General features: G+C 39.4%; 1 protein-coding gene across 5 annotated transcripts in view; it reads left to right on the top strand.

The window, feature by feature from the left end:
• Window positions 1-22,884, top strand: part of RSU1 (Ras suppressor protein 1) — a 170,426-nt gene that overhangs the window by 71,258 nt on the left and 76,284 nt on the right. For 3 of the 5 annotated variants that reach the window (XM_016213230.2, XM_016213228.2, XM_087825231.1), the window contains one exon: window positions 17,225-17,357. The exons of the other annotated variants lie outside the window; for them this stretch is intronic. In XM_016213230.2, coding sequence (XP_016068716.1) covers window positions 17,225-17,357 — 133 coding nt within the window. The remainder of the gene's footprint in view (window positions 1-17,224; window positions 17,358-22,884) is intronic. 5 annotated transcript variants of the gene reach the window in all.

The raw sequence follows: 22,884 nt of genomic DNA, 5'->3' as shown, positions 1-22,884 counted from the left end.
GGATCATGTGAAAGACACCTTTAGAGGGATCAAATTTCATCCCACTTGAGAAGTACATCCTTATCGTGTACAAGACTCCAGGGAAAAAGGAGAGAGTAAGGCAGAATGCCCATCCTGTTTAATAGAAACCACTGTTATAACTCCAGCTGGCTCTGTAGTGGAAGGACAGACAGCGGTCAGTGCTGCCAGAGGATCTTGGAGAACACCAGAGAAGGGGCCTTGGAAGTGGTGCCAGGCACCGCAGAGAGCACGACTATCAAGGCCTCTGTGCCTGTGGACCTTACGGGGAAGTCAGAGAAACAAACCAAGAAAAAAGTAAAGCCAACAATAGTTATAAAATGTGATAAGTACTACGAAACAAACAAGTGCTGTGTTAGACAAAGATCATAGGGATCAGATTTCATTGGGGAAGTCCAGGCCGGCTTCTCTGAAGAGGTGACATAGAATGAAGTTGCCTTTTTTCAGGAATGGCAGGTTTAGAAGCAAGAAGGGCCATGGTGAGTTCGGGTCATTACAAAGCAAGTCACATGTGCGTGTCTGATGGAACGTGAGTCTGGATGTCCTGTGCATGATACAGCTTATGAAGTATAATTATTTAAAGTTGAAGCCATTATTCTGACCACTGTGAAGAGCCTCTTTTGTTTATCCTAGACTCCTTTTGTTATTTTATGTTTACATCATTCGCTCGGGGGACCTGGCTCCTGAGTAAGCCATAGGACACCATTTGTTTATATTTGTTGATGGTACATTACTACTCCAAAACATTCCCTTTTGAACATCTCTTTAGTTCTCCAGATCATGAAGATTAAATAAAATGACACATACAAATAATTTATTTGCTAAAGGTTGTTATTTTGTGTTAAAACAACCCTTGCCTTTGAAAATACGTTAATTCTGATAACAGAGTTTATTATGCTAATAAGCAATATCAGGATAATCTGAAATTTGGGAATTTACAGTAGCAAGCTGGAATTTCCAGACTGACAGCACTGTAAACCAGTAGCAGTGAGAAGAGTTGTTTAGAACTGCCAGTGTCTGGAGCCACACCAGGGCTTGGCTAATTGGAGCTGTTTTTTTGGTAAATGAATTGAGCTTCTGAAACACCTTCACACATTGAAGATTATTTTGTATTTGTTGATTGTTTTTCCCTTGAGTAGAATATCATAGTACTTTCCTTTTTTATTATGTGTTAACTGTGACAGTATTTCATATTTTTAACCAAAGATAGTTAGTTGGCTTTCCAAAAATACTGGGAACAAATTCATGATGTAATTATCCTTACCCTACTCCAAATTGTGGTAAATCTGCATTTTCTCTCTGTTATTTATAGGTATGCTTTTTCATATGTTAAGACTGGTAAATTGTCTAAGTAGATCCTTGGAAGCAGGGTAGACTTTTTTCCCTTGAGTGACATAGTTATTTTGCTTTGATTTTTCTTAAACCTTATTGTTAAATTTTTTAAACATTAGTTTCTGTCTTTGGCCTGTTTTTAGCTTTGGATTAGCACTAGAGAATAAGATACTTTTTTTTTTTTTTTAGATATTCTTGTTTATATTAGTTTGGAGTACTTATTTGCCTTTTATCACTTTTACTGAGAAAAGTACATAGTTTTCTATAAAAGTAGAAACATCCATTTTTTTCTCTGTTTTCCCCTAGTACATTCTTTCTGCTATAAGTAGTGTTTGCTTTTATTGTATTTCTGAAGTAGAGTGTGTGTATGTGGGTGTGTATGTATATGTGTGTATTTACACACATGAAAATACCACTTTCCGATAGTTGTGTTTTCTTTCCATTGTCTCTTATTTCTGAGCTCTTACTTTAAACTTGAAAATAACTTTTATCAAAATGTATTAAAATAGATTGCTAATACATAACGTAAAAAACATTTGACACGTTTTAAATGTGAGTACTTTTGAATTTACTGGAAATTAAGTTACAAATTTTGCATTTTTTTCATGGAGATTTAGCATTTGTGTCACTCAGAATTCTTAATTATCTCAGTACATATTTTATGCTACATAATATCTGCACTCTTACCATCCACAGTCTCTTCAGAGAGCGGAACACATGGCACCGAAGTAATAAAAATATAAGCTCTAGAGTGGGAAGCAAAGCCATTTTTACATATAACTTAAGTTTAGGTTCTGTGTAGTAGGTTGATCCCTTACTTAACCTTTAATAAAATTGGATTCAAGGGTATTTATATATAAATAAAAAATAAAGTTAATTTTGTTTCATACTTCCATGAACAAGTGCCTAGTAATGCATTACAACGACGTTTAAACTTCAGTATTATTCCTGTTGGTTGGAAAACTGGCATACTTTTTTAGGAGGATTGGCATTAAAAAGGTAAGTTGTCATTTGGGAAGGTTATTAAGATGATTATTAAGTTTATGTACTTATATTCACACTGATTGAATCAATCTGCATTTGTCTGGCATTTTATCTCCTGTGAAGTTAGCTAAGAAGTCATTTCCTTTTTTTTTACATAATTTGGAAATTAAAATTTGATAAAAATCTGGGTATATTTAAGACTTCATCCCCTCTACCCCTACAATGGAGCAAGTTTTTGAAGACAAAGTTCCAAAATAAGAGGTTAAAGCAAAGTAAGCTGCTCCTGTATCAATAAAAAATTGAACGGGCTTACTTAATACTTTAAGGACAACCTGCGGCTCCTTCCCTTGAATCTCGATGTTTCTTTTGAGAGCCTCTGAGGACCTTGGACCTCTTCAGTCCTTTAGCACATCTGTGGAAAGGGACCCTATCCCTCCCACCTTTGGGATGGGACAGTGCCTCTTTCAGTGCCCCTTTTTCTTGCACTTGGGGCAAGGTGTCTTAGGTACTTTTGGGCTTTTGCTCTAATGGCCCTTTTCAGGACACTCTTGGCTCCAGTGGTCCACACTCCCACAGAGGTAACATACTCCATCTCCTAATAACTTCTGGGAGAGTGACCTGTGGGTCATCCCTGAGGTGACCCTACTACTTGTAAAGCAACTGCCAAAAGATCAGCACGCTTCTTTTGTCTTCCTCAACTGTATCTCAGTTGTAGAAGACAGAGAAAGCCAACTCTGTTAATTCCTTTATTGGGGTTTGGAGGCCTAGTGCCAGTGCCTGTAGTTTCCTCCTTATATCGGAGATAGATAGATCGATTAACTAAGTACACGGCTAGCGCTATTTTCCCTCTGAGTGAGTCCCTATCTATGCTGGTATATTTGCGAATGGCCTCTATTAGAGGAGAGTGAAAAAGAGAGGGGTTCTCGTCTGGGAGCTAAGTAATTGCTCTTACTTTGTCCTAATTGAGAGCCTTGTTGCTACTTTTTTTCATGCCTTCTGGAAGATAGATAATCATATGGTCTCTACAGGCCAATCCTAGTAGAGACCAGTTGATAAGACCAATTAGGATCAATCTGGGGTATGGCAGTCATTTCTGCAGGAAACCTGTTTGGCTGGGCTGAATGTAAAGAATCTGTATATTCCTGGGCGGCCCCCCAAAATGGAGTCTTTCTTCTGGTTGTCAGCATTGGGGGAGAGGACAGTTAAGTCCTTTCAGGTTAATTCACAGGTCTAAGTTATTGCCTAAAACTCCCCTGTAAATCTCTAGGGTCTTCTGAGAAATTACCTAGCCATGCCTTACAATCTCTTCAGTATGACATAGAGAAGGGTATATGAACTCGGTTGATCACTTCCAGCCCTCCTGCCGCCTCCTATAGTGGGGCAGAGGAAGTCTAGTTCCAGATATTCGTTAGACGTATTTGGACAATCCAAGGGATGTTGGGGTGAATGATTGAGTGGAGGTGCCTCTATTGGAATCTGAGGCTGGACCTTCAAGCATGTAGGCCATCGTGGAAGTAACTTTTCCCCTTGTCTTCAAGGAGAGAGAATTCCCTTCCCTGCAAAAAGAGGGAGGTGTTTGGGTAGCTAAGGGAAAATATGGGCTTCCCCAATTTTTCTTAGCTCCAGGTCATGTCATCAGGGCCTAGGATGAATCACAACCCTCCATTGCCAGTTTCAGTGTCCTGAGACTCGAGTCTCACCCTTCCCATGCAAAGGGTGTAGACCTTCTCTAGGAGCATGGTAAGCTTTGTGCCCCACAATAATGCCAGGAGTACATGGGTGCAGACCTTGGGAGCAGACATCCTTAAGATTCCAAGATCTCCAAAGATCCCGTTTCCCCTGTTCTAAGATTGCCCTTAGTAGGGAGAGACTAGCCACAGCCACAAGTAACAAGGGCTTCTGGTGAAGTGTGAGGGCTCCCTCCTGAATCTGGATAAACATCTCAGTGTCCCATATCTTACGCGATGTCCCTTGTTCTGTCCCCTTCCTGAGGTGCTCAGAAAACGCGACCCCGTGGAACAATATGAGATGTTGTATTAAACATGCAGTAAGAGCAAAGTCTGGCCTTGAGGCTTTTCCAGCTAGGGCAAAGAAATGTCTTAGTTTAAAGCAATTATGCTGGATTTCCAGATAATGCTGGGAGAGAATGAAAACAGGTAAGTCACATGGGTCAATAAGGGCACTATCAATACTGCCCGACCTTCAACCCCTAGAAGGGTGCAGCAACCGATGCCCCAGGCCTCAGGGAAGTGATGGTTGGCCCAAGCTCTAGGAAGGGGGTGGCAGTGGCTGGCCCAAGTCCTCAGGAAGGGTCTCCAGGCAGCACCACAGCAGCCTGTACAGGGACAAAGCTGTGGGAGGGATGGATTTCTGAGTCTGGGGCCGGAGCATGCAGACTAGGCAAAGGAGAGAAAAAAAGAAATTGGTTAGAACATCCCAGTGTCTTCAACTAATCATATCAGGGAATGGTCTCGGGGTTTGGGGGTTTTGCTTGTGAACTAGTGTTCCTTGGTAAACAAGTTTGCCTTGGTCCTGGCGGGCAGCCTAGTGCACCTGGCCTGTCTCATTACCAGGTTATCCTCTCATGGAGAGATTTCTTTACCTGGTGGCAGGCACCCTAAGGGCATTTAAAATCCTGACCCATACCCACCATCATTTGCAGCTTAAAAACACCTGGGACTAAAGGAAGAAAATGGAGAGGAGAAATGGAGGCAGGGACACGGACACAGGGAATGGGCCTCCAGGTCCACGAGGAGGGGTCCCCAGATCTTACCACAGATTGTTGCTTCTCCCGCCTGGTTGGGCTCGCCAATCTGTTGCCAGTGAAAGTGATAGGCTCTTTCGCTGTGATAGGAGAAAAGAATCCTAAACGTGTATGCATGGAGGAGTTTAAACGTGAGGGCCGGCTTTACTGTGAATGAAGGGGAATTAATATACCCTCAGGGGCGTACAGTGTTGGCAGGCTCTAAAGCACTGTCACGAGGCTCCTGGTAACCCCCATCTGTATTCTTGGTTCAGGTAAAGGGCAAAGAACCATTCAAACTATCCCACCCAAATTCCTGACTTCTCTGGGCCTGGATCGGGCCCTCCTCCCAGTAAGTTATATCAGGGTTTCTTGTCCTCTATCCAATCCAGTTACCTTTCCGATTGTTCCCAGACTAGGCCCTGCTCCTCTTTTTCGTCACCCTGACTCATTGCACCTGTCCAAAAGTGTAATTAAGTCATCTAGTTCCTATTGCTCATGCACCCAGTAGAGGAATTTCCTCCCTCCCTTTGGTACCAGGCTTTCCGCACCCCTGGGGAGAGTTCCTGTTCCATTCCCAGGATTAAGTCTCCTTAAGTCTCCTCAGTGGCAGTTCCCTGGGGTGTGTGAGTGCATCTGTTTACCAGTAAACTAGATGGAATTCTGCTGTTACCTGCTTCTGCTTCCCAGTTTAAGATTACTTAGTTTCCTTTTGCTTTCTTCCTTACGTAATAACTAGCTATCTTCCTCATATCAGTAACTAGCTACCTATGCTGACAGTACCTATATTTGAAGCATGTGGAACCTCAAAGTGTAGATTTTGGTGAAAAGGGAGGAGTCTCAGGTCTGCTTGGCTAGACATACCTAACTAGTGTCTTCACGTGGTGCTGATGTCATGGTGTGGCTGGAGGTGACAGGAGGTGGGAGTGAGGGGAGCATAACCTCATTGCTTCCCGTTTCTAGCTTCCGCAGAAAGCAGCATTTGGAAACTGTCAGAAACATACGAGACCTCTCAGAAGTGCTTATAATCAGCCATGGACAGTTTGAAACATGAATCATGGCTGTTTCTCTGCAATAGTGCAAAAGTTCCCATTTTTAAAAATATACCACCCCTGCCCCCAACATTCACACCCTGGCCCTGGCACATGCCGCCCTTAGCCTGCCCCTGGTGGCTTGTCTCTGATGCCCTACCCAGACTCAAACCTATTTTGCCTTTTCCTGTGATCAAAATTTCCCCTGGGTAATTTCAGTTCTTATAATCATATAGTGATTTTCCTAAACAATTCTGACTGAAGTTTTATTCTTTTAAAAATAATTATTTGTTCAATGTATAATTACATGGGAGTCTATTCTTTTAAAAACTGCATAAAAAGTAATTTATATAGTATTTAATTAGTTTTAATTTAAACAAAATAATTCCATGACTGGGTGGTGTTTTGACTCTTGAATAGGGAAGTGCATGTCTATATTACTGCAGCCTGTTAAAAATATTCATTCTGTCACATAATGAAAGTGCTATCACCCTAACTTGCTTTTCTGCCAGGATATTTTAATTTAAAAAGAAAATTCCTGGAAGCAACATGGCTTTCAGCCCTAAGAAAGTGGTTCTGATGATAGAATTCTGGGTTCTGTTGGGAGCAGGGGAAGAGAGGGGAGAATATGCTTTAATAGTAGTCTTTAAACCATGTCGCATTATTGACTATTTCAACAACACCTCAATACTTTTTTGCACTAGGAGGAAATATGTGTCATGTACTAGACAGACCCAGGGCTTTGGATGAGCCACATTATCCTTTGAATCCCAGTTCTGCCATGCACTACTTATGTGGCCTTGTCTGTGGGTCTTGATGTCCCTGAATATTAGGGTTTTTTTCTCTTTTTTAAAATGAGACAATAATAATAATACTTCCGAATACTCTTGTAATAACCTGGTTATTATTTAGGGAAGACTAAAAAATATAGGCATGCCATTTATACAGCTTTGCTTATTTAACACACCAAGTCTGTTCCTCCACTGATCATGGGGGAAGGGACTGGACAAAGGCAGTTTAGATGCATGCCCAATAAGGTCTGAGTGATGTGGGAAGGTGCCTACCTGTCTGTCACACCTGGGAGCAGGTCATTGGCCACAGTGCGTGTGGCCACTACAAGGGCTTGAAACCTGGATATTTAAACTTCTGAACAAAGGAGCTTGTTATTTTGGTTTTTGCTTTCTTGGCTTTTGCATGCCAGGCTCCTGGCTCTCCTGTTGCAGGGTCTGTGCTCCCCTGCCCCCAGGTGGCTCACGGCCATGTGGGACCCACACATGGATTAATGGACTAAATCTGGACTGAGTATACTGGACCCAGCTCCAACATGGAATGAACGTTTTGGACACTGGCCCTCCTTTTGGCTCCACTGGAGCCCCAGCTTCCCCTCTTTCAGGACTGGATTAAGGGGCATGGGACTTTAAAACCTGAAGAATCTAACTCCACACAAATAAAACCTTTAACCACATTTCATTCTCCCATGGGGGCTTCTGAAAATACTTATTTCAGCGATACCCCAAGAACCTCATGCCCACTTCTGTCTGGGAAATCTGGCATACTAATTTCTCCGGCAACATTTCCATGCAAAATTATTGTGGCTTCCTGGAATAGTGTAAAGCTCCTGAAGCGACATCTGTACTTAATACAGGTTCAATAACTAATAGCAATGATGATGGTGATGGTGATGGTGATGGTGATGATAACAGTAAGCATTCATTGGTTTGTGGGTTTATTTTTGATACCTTTTAATAGAACTGCTAATGGTATCAAAATTCAGATTTCTTTTTCAGTACTCTAAATAGATTTAAATTTTTTTTGCTGTTTTATTTAAAAATTTTTGATTTTTCAAATATTTTTAACTTTATTGAGGAATAATTGACAAATGTAACTGTATATATTTAAAGTGTATACCAACAACAGTGTGGTGGTAGCCAGAGGGAAAAGGCGGTGGGGGATAGATGGAGGAGCGCAAAGGTGCGGGGGGAAATGAGAATGAAAAGAGACTTTGCTTGGAGCAATGGGCCCACGATGCCTGTGCAGATGATGTTTTATTGAATTGTACACTTGAAACCTGTATGGTTTTGTGGACCAGTGTCACCCTAATAAATTCAATAAAAATAATTAAGCCAGAGGAAAAAAAAAGTACAGTGGAATGACTTGATATGCATATACATGGTAGAATGATAACCAAGATTAGTGTTACAAATAAACAGTGACTGGTCAGTATGGTCCCTCCATCAGAAACATTATCCCCTAAGAGCTTGTTAGAAACCTAAACTCTTGGGTGTCACCCAACTTGTACTAAATCGAAAACTCTGGAGGTTTTAACAAAGCATCCAGGAAATTTTGATGCACACTCAAGAGAACCACTGTTTTAGATATTCTGGGAAACACAGAAAAAGGTAACTTTCATGATCCTACCATCCAGAAATAACCAGTTAAAATTATGATTATGTATCCTTCTAGTCTTTTATCTATTCATATGCATCTATACTTATTTTTTTTTAAAATATGGTCATACTATATGAGTCTTACAGCCTACTCTTCAACTCATTATGTCATGATTATTACCCCATGTCATTAAACGTTATTTGAAAGTATTTTTAATCATATAGCTATATAATGTACCATCCTCTGATTGTCTCATAACTTATTCACCAACCTCTTAGACCTTTGAGTTGTTTCCAGATGTTCAAGAGGAACATAAGCATTACTGAACTGAAAGTTTGTATTCATAAGTTATTGTGAATATATATGATTATTTCCTTAACATAAATTTATTACTAGGGTGGAATTACTGACTCAAACAGTCTGAACATTTTTATAGCTCTTAAGATATATTGCCAAATTACCTTTAAGAAAAGGGGTGTCAGTTTGTACTCTACAGCAGTGCGGACAAAGTGTCCATTCCTGGAACCCTGGCCAACCCCAGGATTCTCAGTATTTAAGAATACGTGTCAACTTGATAGGAACATGTTCTGAATTATAAATGAGTAGGAAGTGACTTTTGTTTTCTAGTCTCTGTATTGGCCTACACTTTTGTACTCACCAACATAAGTGAAAGATGCTGTCTTGGATCATCTCTCTTAATTATAAATGTTAAGGTTGTTAATTTCTAAAGTCCACTCTCCTAATACTGCCCTCCCCTCATCTCACAAAGACTCTACACTTTTGTTGAAAGGGTGTTGCAGCTCTTATAAAGGTGTGCTGTGGAACAGGAGTAATGAGACAATGTGGATGTGATGGAGAGCTCAGTGCCTCAGGTTTCAGGGATTAACTAAGGACTAGAGGGCTTTCTAGGGAGAGAACAACAAATTGTTTCTGACTGTAATATCACAGGTCAATTAAGTAACACTATTACTAATATTAACTATTACTAGGGCAGGAATTGTTGACAGGTTCTGAGATAGAATGTTAAGTAAATGCTAAACTAGCTGAAAAAAATATTTTATCATTATAAGATGGCTATCCTATACAAGTATACCTCAGAAATATTGTGGATTTGGTTCCAGACCACCACAATAAAGTGAGTATTATGATAAAGCAAGTCATAATCTTTTTCCTGATGGAATGTCTTGCCTTCAGTTTGTAAAAAAATGCAACATCTGTAAAACACAACAATAAAGCGAGGTATGTCTATATATGTTGAACTTAAATAGTTCTGGTGAAGGCTGGTTTGATCCCATAAAAAGTTGTAATTACTGAAACTTATTCTTTGAGCATATATTTATTTTAGTTTGTGTTACAGTCATCAGTGACTTCTCCTTGGAGTCTCCAGGATGATGGGGCAATGCAGATGGTCAGAAAGATGTCCTGAACTCAATCCCTATGGACTGGGGGACTCTAGTGCAGTGGGGGTCAGAGTGAGGAAGTGTTCTCTGGGGACCAACCTTAGGGGATGCTGTACTGCTGCTCTTCATAAATCTTTCAGTCTTCTAAGAAATGAAATTAGCGTACAGAAATTTTATCATAGTTCTACTTTTGGACATGGACCTTTGAGAAGCTACTGAATGGGGACCCTTTCCCCAGGAGAGTGCCACTATGCAAATTATTGTACATTCATATTCAGGAGGTTATGAATTTCTTGAGCAAACCCTGTTTTGGGCAACTTGTTTTCAAGCATATATTTTCTCTCCTTTGCAGATTTCATTTCAAATGATAATGAATAATATAAAGAGTAGTATATGTTTGTATAGTGTTTTCCAGGTTACAGGACCAGTATATACGCTTTTGGCTCCTGTCCACAGTCCTGTCAGTTAGTACTATTATCCCTACTTTGGCAGATGAGGAAACCAAAGCTCAGAAAAGCACAGAAATTTACCCAAAGTCTCTTGGTCACAAAGTCTAGGAACCAGGACCCTGGCCAGATCCACTGGGAATTTTTCTACACTTGACAGCATTACATAAACAGGAAATCTGGCAAGCAAAAATAAGATGACCTCCCACATTTAGAAGAATGGTTGGGAAATCCTACATGAATATCAGGCTTAAAACAGTAATTATTTAATATCCATAGAAGGAGAACTTGCAAGATAAACTAACTGGTGGTTGTGTGTTGGGGGTGCCCACTGCTCTGTTGCTGGGTAATCATATTTTTTATAACATTGATTGAGAACTCCCTCTGTTCCATCTTACCATGGAACACAGATACCAAATGGCCAAGAAGAGCATCACAGGAAAACTATGTAAAATGCCATTTTTCTTTATTGGTAAATGGGCTTCTGGTCCCATTTATACCAACATACACATTAAGTCGGATGCCAGTTTCATTGGGGCCACTTGGCAAGGAGGTTAATTTTTTTTTAAGTCTTCTTTATTTAACTTATACTCTTCTTGCCTAAGTCAGAAGAGTAACAGTTCACTTAACTATGTTTCATAAAGCTGCAATGCATTGTAATTGTTAAATGAACAAAATGCCTATTTTAAAAATGTGATGCCAGAAAGGCTAAGCAGACACTTGGCAGAATGACAGTGTGGCCTCGAATTCCCCACAGAATAAATTTGAGAGCTGTCATGAGACTCCCAGCTCACTGTGACTGCAGTGATGATGCACAGACTGAAGCAGCCTCAGACATAAGATTTTCAGTCCAGTTAGGGCTTCATAGACCACCATCTGTAAAGCATGGTTTTCACTAGGATAACGCTGTTTTCAATAACATGCACTCTTTTGTACTAATTAGTGCGTGCCATGTATCTCAAAATTTTTTTTTGAACCTCACCGAGGTTATGTTTTACTGATTTGAGAGAGAGAGCACGAGAGTGAAACATCCATGTGAGAGAGAAACATCAATTGGTTGCCTCCCATATGTGCCCCCACTGAGGATGGAACCTGAAACCTGGGTATGTGCCCTGACCGGGAATCAAACCCACAACCTTTTGGCGCACAGAACAATGCTACAACCAACTGAGCCACACTGGCCAGGGCTTGAATTTGTTTTTGATGATTTTCTTTCAGTGCACTTTATTCTTTTCTAATTATAAAAATATCCCATGTAATCACATGGAATTCTCAAAAGACAAAATTAATAGTTTACTCCTCATCCTGCTGGTTCAAATTCCTGCCCCACCCTAATTTCCCCTCTTTGAGGACACTGGCATTTACAATTAGATATGTATTCTTTCTTTTTCTTTCTCTTTTTCACATACACTTTTGTTCATACACATATATGGGATTTCTTCCATATTTTTTCCAAAAATTAAATCATAGCAAATAGTTAAAATAAAAACCTTACTTTAAAAAAATTAAAATGTAGAACTCTTCCTAAATATGTACAAATTTATTCCATTCATTTTAATTACTGCATAACATTGTAAGTCTGTGGCATATATTATTCAGCTTTTCACCTCTTGTTGAACATTCTGCTTATTTCCAGTGTTTTATTATTGCAAACATTTACTATTACAATATTAGCATCATTTCGTAAGCCTTATGGTCATTTTCCACTCGGTAAAATATGTTGCTAAAGAAATGAAAAAATAGGAGTACCTTCCCGCCTTCACCTATTATGTGTAATCATGCACTTCCAAAATTAGTAGCCTGTTACCTAGTAATAAGAATTAGAGAAATTTATGTGTAGAATCTCTCTCTATATCTGGAGCGGCAGCAGATATAGCTTTTATTTTGTGCTGGAGTCATTTGTGGTTAGCGTCTGTGTGTGGACTCACTACAGAGCAGAGGTGATCTTTCAGCTGTCATAGTGTCCCATCTTGACCCCTTCAAGGATAAATAATTACCTGGGCTTGGGCAAATCTAGTAATCTAATGATGGACATCTCAGTCAGCCAGGGTTTGCTAGTTTTACCTCCTTAGACCATGGTCTTAGATTTTTATGAATGAGAGAGCCTGGCTTTTAGAGTGAATTGATTTAAATGATGCTCTGATATTTTGGAATCAGGAAGGGAGAGACTCCTGCTTTGATGATGTGAAAAATTTGCCCAGACCCCCTCATTTGCTTACTATATGATCAGTAATGTTACTGGCCATATGTTTCAAGGATTTTTGAATACTTAGGAAGGATTCTTAACCGTGTGATTATGAAAACAGCCGATTTCCATAAGTGAAAATAAGCATGCTTATTAATGGGGCTCCAATTGCTTATTGCATTCAGTCACATTTGTAACACAAGGAGAATGATTGTTTTGCATGATTTAGTGATTACAAAATTAGAGTCGCATGGCAAAGCTTACTGTATATGAAGCATATGTGGTCCTTTTGCAGGTAATAAAATGGAAAATCCAATTTGCAATTGCCGAATAAGCCTCTGAGTGATATATGATCTTCATAGCAGCATCGGCCAGAGGGTCATCGCTAATCACGGCGCTGGCTGGCTTCCCCCGTGGCCCAGGCTGTCCCACTGAAGGGTGAGCACAGGGAATCTCTGTCTGGGAGCCAGCCAGCGTGGCTGTAGATGCACCACTTTCTAGCTTATTAGATCCTCTTTGTCACAGTGCTTAATCCTGCCGCCTGATCCTTGTTAGAACAGCACCGGAGCGCCGCTCAGGCTTCTAATAAAGGAGATGGGTGAGGGCTCCTAACTAGACTCACTGAAGCGTGCAGCAGCTCAGGCGGTTGCAGCCTGACTGACAGTGGGGTGAGATGCTTCCTGCATGTTATTACTTGAAAGGGAACCTACCTCCGACAGCTGACAGATGAGCTTTGCTGAGGCAAGGGTAACTTGTTGCTAGGCCAATATGAGACGGGTGTCATCTTTTCACACAGTATAATGGCCTGGCTTTACTCTAATTATATTAACCCTCTTCTGAAATGGCTGCATTCCAGGCTGGTACCGAGTGAGGTAGGCAAGCCAGAGACAAATAGCTGACTGGGAGGATTACGGCTGCACGGAAGCAGGTATTGTGTTCTCCACCAGTGGCATTAAGTTGAAAAACAAAATAAGCATGCCCTATTACGCCAAGCCTGGTGATAGCTCTGAAGAGGCAGCGCTTGGTTTGGCTCGCATGGCTTCCATCTCTGTCATCTGTAATAGTTGCCTGCTTTAAGGTTTGCTATGGACATTAAACACGGTTTTTGTGGTTCTTTGTTAAAAAGAAAACACGGTGTCAACGACAAGGCTATTGTTTTGGATTTTCTTCTTCCCCCAGTGAACCTGAATCATTCTTTTCTATTAGGCCCCCTATTTCTGGTTGCTGTATGAAACCCCTGTGAATGTGATTGTGTAGAATTGAGACTAAACTAAGCAGCTGGAAATACAGATGAGTTTGGAGCAACGTCAATAAAAATGCTCATGAAGAGCCTGCGTGCCTTTCTGTGTACCCCGACTTTTCAGACATCAGTAGAAGACTCCTTTTCCCCAAAGGGAGTATGTCCAGCTCGCATCCAGCATTTCCTGCCTGCTCCAGTTAGCAGGAGTCATTAGCAATCCCCTACGCCTCTTCTGTCTCCATTGACAGCACTTTAATAGAGACATTGCTAGGGATTGACAGATCTCCGGGGGTTAGAGGCTTCAGACAAAAGGGCCCAGAGAACGTGGCTGACCTTTCTTGGCGTTATTCCCCTAGGTCTGTCTTCCATGTTTTGCAATCAGGGAGCATAGAATTTAGTACATCATTTTTAGAGGATTAATAATCAAAAGGCTGCAGGCTTAGTGAGAAGCTGTTAATAAGTTAACAAGAGGCTGTGTACATTCCAAAGTGGGAACATAGGTAGTTGGTAGTAGAATGCAGACTCTTTTCCATACAAATGGGCACCTGTACCTTAAGTTCAAGGATAATTAAAACTTGTATTGCTCATAGAATATCTGTACTTTTGAATTATTGGACCTGGCTGGAAGGGAGTTTGTGATACAGCCTGGGAAAGAAGAGCTTCTTTCTCTCACTGTCCCGTGGAAGTCACCCCTGGATGGATTTGGACTAGCTGAGGCTTGTGTGTAGGCTCCTTGCTAGAGTGTTTCCCTGGTCCCTGTTGCTCTCACACTGAGCCAGGGACTTGAATATACAGCATGAGAAGTGCTCTGTGCTCCAAATGTAGCTGTCTTCCCTCCTCATTCCCCTCTTCTTCCCCGGAGTAAAAAAATCATATGCCCTTGATCCCCATCTGAACCAGATGTTAAGAGGAAAACCATCCATTTGAGTTAACTCATGGTAATGTGTGAATGATGGGAGTCCCGGATGTATGTTCGACAGATAAGATTTTACCCATTAGAAATGGAGACTGTATTTCTCATTAGGATGACTAAAATGGGCAGGGTGAGGAGGAAAGGTATTTAGGGCACGAGTAGCCACCAACAGGGAGACCCTCTTTGCTTAGGAATTGATTCATTTCTTTATTCAATTTATGTTTTCCATGGCCTCTTCTTTTTTTCACTTTGAATTACATTTATTTTCCCAAATTTCTTAGTAATTTTTCATAGTTGATTCCATGCTGATGTCAGTGGGCAGGGTTTAGAAGCACAAAGATGATAAATATGTAAGCATAAGTTGTTAATTAGGTGGATGTTTTAAGAGAGATGCAGTCACCTCTAGAGCCTCCATGCCCAGGTTATTAGTGAATTGCTGCAGCATGTTTACTGTCGCCTGGCATATAGGCCCTTCTCTCAGTGACCATACTTCCTGAGAAGAGTGGGTGACATATACACTGTGTATTTAAAACAGGACACTTTAGAGATGGACTTGTTTTTCAAATGGAAGACTTTTCCGGAAATTTCTGTTCCAGAATTTTTAGGAAAATGATGTACTATTTTTAGGAAAAGTGGAAATGGAAAAACAAAAGTAATAGGAGAATGAATGATATGGAAGAAAGGACATAAAGTATAGCAAATGAGATCCTAACGGGAAATAAGAATTATACAGAAATTTAAACAGATTGGTTTAACTCTTGGGAAGCTAAAAATGCCCTCTCCAAGTAAAGATAAAAACAAAAAAGCTTTTATAAAAAGCAAGATCGCACCCAGGTAAGATACCCAGCTAAGCAGACTAAGTGCAGCTCTTGGATTTTTATTTGCCCTAGGCAGTTTTCTGATTCATGGTTTAGAGAGTAAAGCCCATTAGTTTCCCAAATGATTTCATATCTGACTAATGATGTTTAATCATTAAGATGAGGAAATTGACATTATTGATAATCTTGGAGAGAAATGTATCTGTTTATTTTTGTACTTGACACCAACAGATTTTAAGTAACTTTGGAAGGATCATGATGAAGTACTCCCTCTTGATATTTGCTAATATCTGTTTTCTTTAAAAGCATTTTATGAAATTGTAATCACTTTTTATATTGGTCTTTTCTTTCTCCATTTTTCTGAATAGTTACAAGTTCATATAACAAAAAGAATATGGATTTAAAGTATCAATTCCTTTGTTTTAAGAAGAAATATGTCATCATCCTAGTAAAAATATTAATTTGTTTTCATTTCTAAAGGTCAGATCAGCTAGGAAATTTTGTGCTTTGTGGTATAGTTGCATCCTAGAATGTGTTTTCATTATCCTGAGTTATCAGTTATGGCAAAATTGGCAGTAGAACCTCAGAATAGGACAAATATGTTACGTTGGTTGTGTCCTGGGAAGAATAATTACTGGATGTCTGTGTGGACCGGGAGCCTGAGAAGGACTTCCTCAGTAGGACTTTTAGGGAAAGCCTTCAGCGAGGCTGCTGTCAAGTCAAACCGCTTATACCTCTGCCGCCCAGCTTCTCTGTCCTCGACCCTTTCACAAGCAAGACTTTGTAGGAGGCTCTTCCACACACCTCCTTTCCCATGTTTGAATATACCAGACCAAACCAAAAAATAGTTGAGTGACCATCAACAGATAGTGGCACTTAATGGCTTTTTAATGCTACTCACTAACTCATCCTTGGTTGATCTACACTGACATGTAACCTGGTAGCTTCACCAGGCATTATCGAAAGAATACCAGATTTGTTGTCAGCAGTCTTAGTATCACATCCCCGCTGTGACATTTTCTGATCTTGTTACACAATTTCCCCACATTTCTATTTGTTCACCTATAAAGGGATGTTGATAACTGACCTCGGGGATTGCTGGAGAATCAAAGGAGGAAGTGCTTTGGATTTGTAAACTTACTAGGACTATACAAATGTGAATTTCTGACATAATCATGTTAATGAGATCCATTTGGTGCTGATTCTGAGATGTTCTTATGGTACCTAATGCAATAATAATTTTACTTGGGCAATATTTTTATCTCTCTTCATTCATATTGTTCTTTGCCTGATGAAAAAAGGTGGTATTAATTGGATGGATCTAGATGAGATCGGACAAGCAGTGATTCACATTGTCAAGACAGAACTTCAGGAGGTTCTAATTGCACTTCTCTCCATTTTGGATGGGATCGTTTTAGTCTCTGTCACAAATACCTAGGGAAAATAAAGCATATATTACCTTTGTAAAAATTGCTTCCAGGTTGCCTTCTTCCTACCTCCTTCCCTCCACTACCTCTCTCACTCCTTGTTTTCTTTGCTCTTCATTTCTTGGACTAGGGTACTAATTGCTTGTGTACCAGTGATGTCTTGGGGTAAGGAATTTTTATTCAAATCAAAGGAACCAGAAGATACTTAGGATTGTGCTATGGTTTTTGGGCAGGACTTCTTAGTCCTGATCTGTATAGGATGAAAGGACCTTCATCTTTTTTCTTCTCCATCTTTTCAGGAAACTTGGATCTGACTGGTCAGAAGCAGGTATTCAAAGCAGAGAACAATCCTTGGGTTACCCCGATTGCTGATCAGTTCCAGCTTGGCGTGTCCCACGTTTTTGAATATATCCGTTCAGAGACATATAAGTAGTAAGTAGACTAGTTTTCCAGAGTAGTACACTGTGGTTTTACCGTGTTTGTAATTATGCCATTTTAAAACTATCATGTGACATTGTCGTCTTGGTGGCAGTTAGCTCATAGCATTTTTACATGTCTTATTAATAACCACACGTAATAATTGTCTCCTATTGATAGATTATTTTAATTGACATCATCTAAGGGAATTTATACCAAGTTCGTTTAGAAAATTTTTAAGTTGTTATATTAGTTGAATATTCATGACACTAAGGAAATTTGCCAGACACATTAAGATCAGAATATACTTTTTTTTCCTTTGAATGCAAAGAATAGCAGCTGTTTTGAACAAAATTGTTAAGTAGTTTGTTTTTAAATGAGTAGAGAATACTAGGAATGCATCATTCTATTCTGTAGAAGCTTTTACTCGGGTGAGATGGTAGTATCTCTGAGAGAAAAAGGAAAGGCAGAAAAAGAGGAGGAGTCAGCTAGCTTAAGTCCCAGCATCAGAACCCTCAACTCTTCACCTCAGGTCAAAGGTGATTGAGGAGCCCACCCTAAAACCTGTTTTCACCATTTTTATCTTCAGTGTGTCCTGGTTGGAAGGAACTCTCCCAGCCCCGCCTGCTCTGTTATATCTTCTGTCCTTATTTCCCCTTGTCCCACCTCACCCCCACCCCCACCCCCATATTGAGATGATCATTTATCTTATGCTTCAGTGGCCCCCTAATGCGGGAATCTAGTCACCTCTAGTTTTAAGCAAATGCATAAGACTTAATAAAACCCCATAGTCAAGTTTAATCTGTTTTTGTGTTTGAGATGTTAAATTTGAGAATTTAACGTCTTGGGCTATTTGAGAAAAATTAGAGGAGGATTGATGGTCACGTTCAGGTGGGCATCTCTTTTTGTTGTTGTTATCAGAAAAATGCCCCACACTCAACATGGCCCTTGCCATATCTGTGCTGGGGCAGTGGGGCAGTGCTGACTGACAGGGCAGGCTCCTTGTTTGTCAATGGCCAGCTGTGGTCCTGTAGCCTCTTCCTAGACGCCATGCTCTTGGTCACACAAGCTAGGGCTTAGTACGCTCATATTTGCTGTCCCACAGAATCACAGAGAAGATGAGCTCTGAAGAACAATGGCATTAAAACTAAATAGACTAAAATTGCCAAAATGATAGCATATCTTCATATGTGAAAGCAGCTTAAATCATGGTGTGGATTTTTTTATGACAGGAACAATGTATCTTAAGACTTACCTTAAAAGTAAAATGAGAGAAGTATAGGATGTGTTATTGTTTCACAAGACACAAGTTATGTGCAATATGTAGATACATAGTTTCTTTAAATATGAATATAGCTCATCCTTAGTTAGTTATGAAAATATGTGAAAATGTAATTGCAAATTAGAAGATTATTGTTCATTTTGTTCATCTTAAAGTGTTAATCATTGCTGTCATCGGTTTTAGATAGAGGTTTAATTTTTTGTTAGTAAGTGGGAGGCTACTTATAGCTTCGTTAGTAGGGAATCGTTTTAGAAAATAATTGTATATATTTTAACATACAGCAAGTACACAGATGAGCTCCTATTAATCCAGAATTGGGGGAAATACTATTTATTATTATGGTTAACCCTTTTTTATTTTATCATACATTAATTTATAATTTACAGAGAATTCGAATATATTGCATATAAAAGTGCTTCTAGTTTTAATTTCATTTTAAAATATTATGTTGTGAATTTGTTAATTTTGTGTTACCTCAGTCATTATTGGGCTATTAGTCCCCATTAGACTACAGACTATTTCTGTTTATTGATGATGGTTAGGATTCTGGATGAACGAGGGGTATGTCTCTTTGATTGAGTTAATTGGTATGTTATTTGAAAGGGAATACATTACACAACATTTTAATCAGTAACCTATTTGATGTATATGCTCTTAACTCTATCACTGGCATCCTATATTTGGGAATTGGAGTAATCTAAGCAATTTGCCTATTAGCATACCTTTTTGTATTTGATTTCCTCATGGAGAGTTATATTATCTTTTATACAGTTAAATCAGTGTTAAAAAGCTTAAGTAAGCATAGGAGAGTCATTGTCCTGTTTTTAGGGGGACCAGTTTGTACCCCATCACTTCTTTTAGAGGAGTCTGTGAGCCTCTGCTGGGAGAAAACACTTGCCATGAGCTCATCAAGGGTGGGTCCTTTGGAGTCCCTGAGAGATCTCCTCTCCCCTCCTTGAGGAGAATGCTGACCACCTCCTACACTTTAGCTCTCCTGTCCTTCATCCATTCTTCCATAGTTATCTTCACTCCTTTATCAAACGTACCAGCCAGATACCTGGTCCATTAACTAAGTAAGACACTAAAGCAGAATCTTAGCCTTTTTAAAAAAATACTTGTATAAAAATGCCACCATTATGTTTCACTGATTTTTAAAATTTAAGGTCGTCTTTTACATATACACATATCAATGTATATTAATGACAGTGATTTTTAAAATTCAAGTTTTTTTAAATATAAATAAAAAAGTGTATTGTCATGTAACTAGAACCCAACTGAACCTTTTAATGTTCTTAAGCAGCCACTTCCTAATTAGGGGACTTTTAGTATCCTTTTCCTGTTAGCTAAATGAAAGTAGTAAAGAACTTATCAGTTCGTGTAAGTTTCGTTTTCATTCATGTCTATGGTCGACTTTCACAGTGACCTTCACGTTCTAAGCACATCTTCAGAGGCCTTTTGAGTCTAGAGCAGTGATAGGCAGAAAAGATGGATTATCTGATTTCCAGTCTGTAATGGGCTCCAAGAGGAGACGTGGGCATTTGAAACAAAACAGTGAAGGAAAACAGTGTTTAGGAAAAATTAAAATACTGTGAGGTGATTTGACTTGATGAGATGATCTTGTGCAGTTAAGCCAGAGGAGGTATGGGCAGGTGTGGCTGGGAGGATGTTGAGGTGTAGTTCTTCAGGAGGTGGTTCTTTTGAGTACATTTTGGGTATCCATCATGTCTTCCTCATCATTTCTCAAGCGGAAATTACTCTCTGTTCATTTATCGTACTATCAACAAAGGGAACATGCTGGCTGGAGTCACAGCATTGCCCATTCATTATGAGTGACTCCCTCTATTAAAGTAAAGTAATTTGCTTGGTCGGGAGGTTGATGGTCAAGCTCTACAAGCACATTACTGTTTTCAGGCCTTTGTCGAGTTATACAGTCACCTCTTAACTCATTATTTGATGGTCCTTGTCTGTTTGTATGACCTCTTTTATTTCTGTGAAGCAAAATTATGATAGAATAGTCGCCACTTGTTAAGTTTTCAGAAGGTAGATTTTTTTTCCCTAGGAGGAGAAGTCAGATTGGAGTCAGGATCCCTGACAAGATTCTTTGTGAAAGGGAGTAACTTGCACTTTTCACATTTCCATCAAGGAAGGTGGATAGAAACTGCAAGCCATTGTAAAAGCTGACAAGTTAACTCTTAACAAAAGGAGAGGTTTGACAAATGTTAGGCTGAAAACGTGTTGGTTGAAAGAGGCATTTCGAAAACAGGCATCCTCATGAAGGCTGCAATTTGTGAAGCATGGCAGGCCTATTTCCAGGGCGTCCCAACTCAGCGGATGCCGCTCTGTCATTCTTCCTGTCTTGTGACTTCCTTTTCTCCCCAGAGAGGTGCCACACTCATTTGGTTTTTTGTTTTGATTTTTAGTCTTAAATGAAGACTGGCTATACTATTATTCATGTTAGTTAATGGAAACATTTTAACAAAGCAATGCTTGGAGAATGGTGAGCAATGATGAGGAAAATGCTGGTAATTTCTCTTTACTAGAAATCTAGCAAAGTAAATCATCCTGTTTGATTTGTAAGGAAGGATACTATTTGGTTATTGTTTCTCAAGTTGTTTTACTTGTAGAATTAAAACTAAGTAATGTTCCCTTTTTTCTGTATTGTGTGCAAACCTATTAGAGGTTATTATGGACATAAATGGGCTTTGTTAAACTGTTCCTGTATCTTCTAATGGCTCCTGCGTCAGTGTGGCCTGGAAGATCCTTAAAATGACAAATTTATCTGGTCTACAAAAAGGCTAGAGCATTTCAACCTAATCAGTGATCCCCTTCATTTTACGACAGCCCTTTACAGAAGGGATTTTGTCTAACAAAAACTGTATAAAGCTTATTATTTTCTGGTGAAGTATGAATGGATGCATAGAGCTAGCAGATGGTTTTTATAAATATCACAGAAGGATGGAGGAGAGGGTTAAAATACCAGGACCTTTCTAGCAGTGAGTGAATTTTATATAGTGACAATCAGTATGCAGAACAATGTAGACTTTTCTTTATCTTTACTATATCTGAAAATAGCTCAAATTAAGCTGGAGAAAAACAATATTTTTTATAGTAGACATGAAAATGAAGAACCGGTTTTTTCCCTAAAGCTTTTGACATAGAGATTGCTTTTATTTTTAAAAGTTGACTGTGTATTATGTTCCTGGTAATTTATATTTCCTTTATAGATACTAGACATGTATATTTTGGTTCCTTTTTTAAGCTAATAAATGTTTTATTACATTTCCTCTATACAAAATATGATTCAGATTTTTGACATCTTGACTTATTTGCATGCAAATATGTTGCATATAACATTGCTAAGAAATATCTAAGAGAAAAGGTAAACCCATAAAATGTTATATTTTGGGTAGTATTGTGTCATATTCCTTATTTCATGTTCACTTTAAATGGTAAAATTACATGGTGTTCCTTTTTCTACAGATAGTACATTACCAGCGCACAGAGCTGAAGCATGTTTATTTCGCTATTGAACAGATTAAGTCAGGGTGTAATAGCAACTGTTGATCCTTGATGTAGTCACTCAACTGTTCCTCGGTGTGGCCCTGAGCTATTAGTTGCCCTGGTAAATTAATACCTCTCTTCTTAAGGTAACAGGAAGAAAATAGACTATTTGAAGAAGAGTACATAACAGTTTTCTACCTCTTTCAAGTTTTTTTACATTTAAAAGCATTTCTGCTTTTTAACTTGTTTAGCATTATTATTCAGATAACCTTCACAGGTAATTAGTATTTTTCCTTTTTCTGTATGCATTTTCACAATTTTTTTTGATACATAAAAATTTTACAAGTCTTTGAAGCTTTCAAAGAGAGTTACAGTAGAGAACATCCACCCACCCTCCCCACCTACCCCCATGCCAAACCAATGAAGGTCAAAGTGAACCCTGTTAGGGTTTAAAGATCAGCTTTAGGAGGCTAGCTTGTATTCCTGAAGGCATCTAAGAAACCTCATCTTATATATATTCCGGAATGTTTTTCACTCCTGTGTACATTAGATACAAATCAGCCTTGGGAAAGGTTCCCTTACATATCCGTGTGCATTCTCTGGCCCTCTAATGCGGTTGCACTTCCGGCACACTGCTGACTTGTGAGCTCTGCAGGGACTGGGTGGGATCAGGCTGGACCAATGAACAAGGGCTGTGTCAGTCTTTCTGCATTTCACTTCACTGACTAGTGCACATATCATTAAAGAGTTCTGAATAAA

This window comes from Miniopterus natalensis, chromosome 1 (assembly GCF_054644295.1).
Source record: "Miniopterus natalensis isolate mMinNat1 chromosome 1, mMinNat1.hap1, whole genome shotgun sequence".
NCBI classification, from domain to species: domain Eukaryota; kingdom Metazoa; phylum Chordata; class Mammalia; order Chiroptera; family Miniopteridae; genus Miniopterus; species Miniopterus natalensis.
Note: the sequence above shows the minus strand (reverse complement) of the source record. Positions and strands in the feature narration are given on the sequence as shown.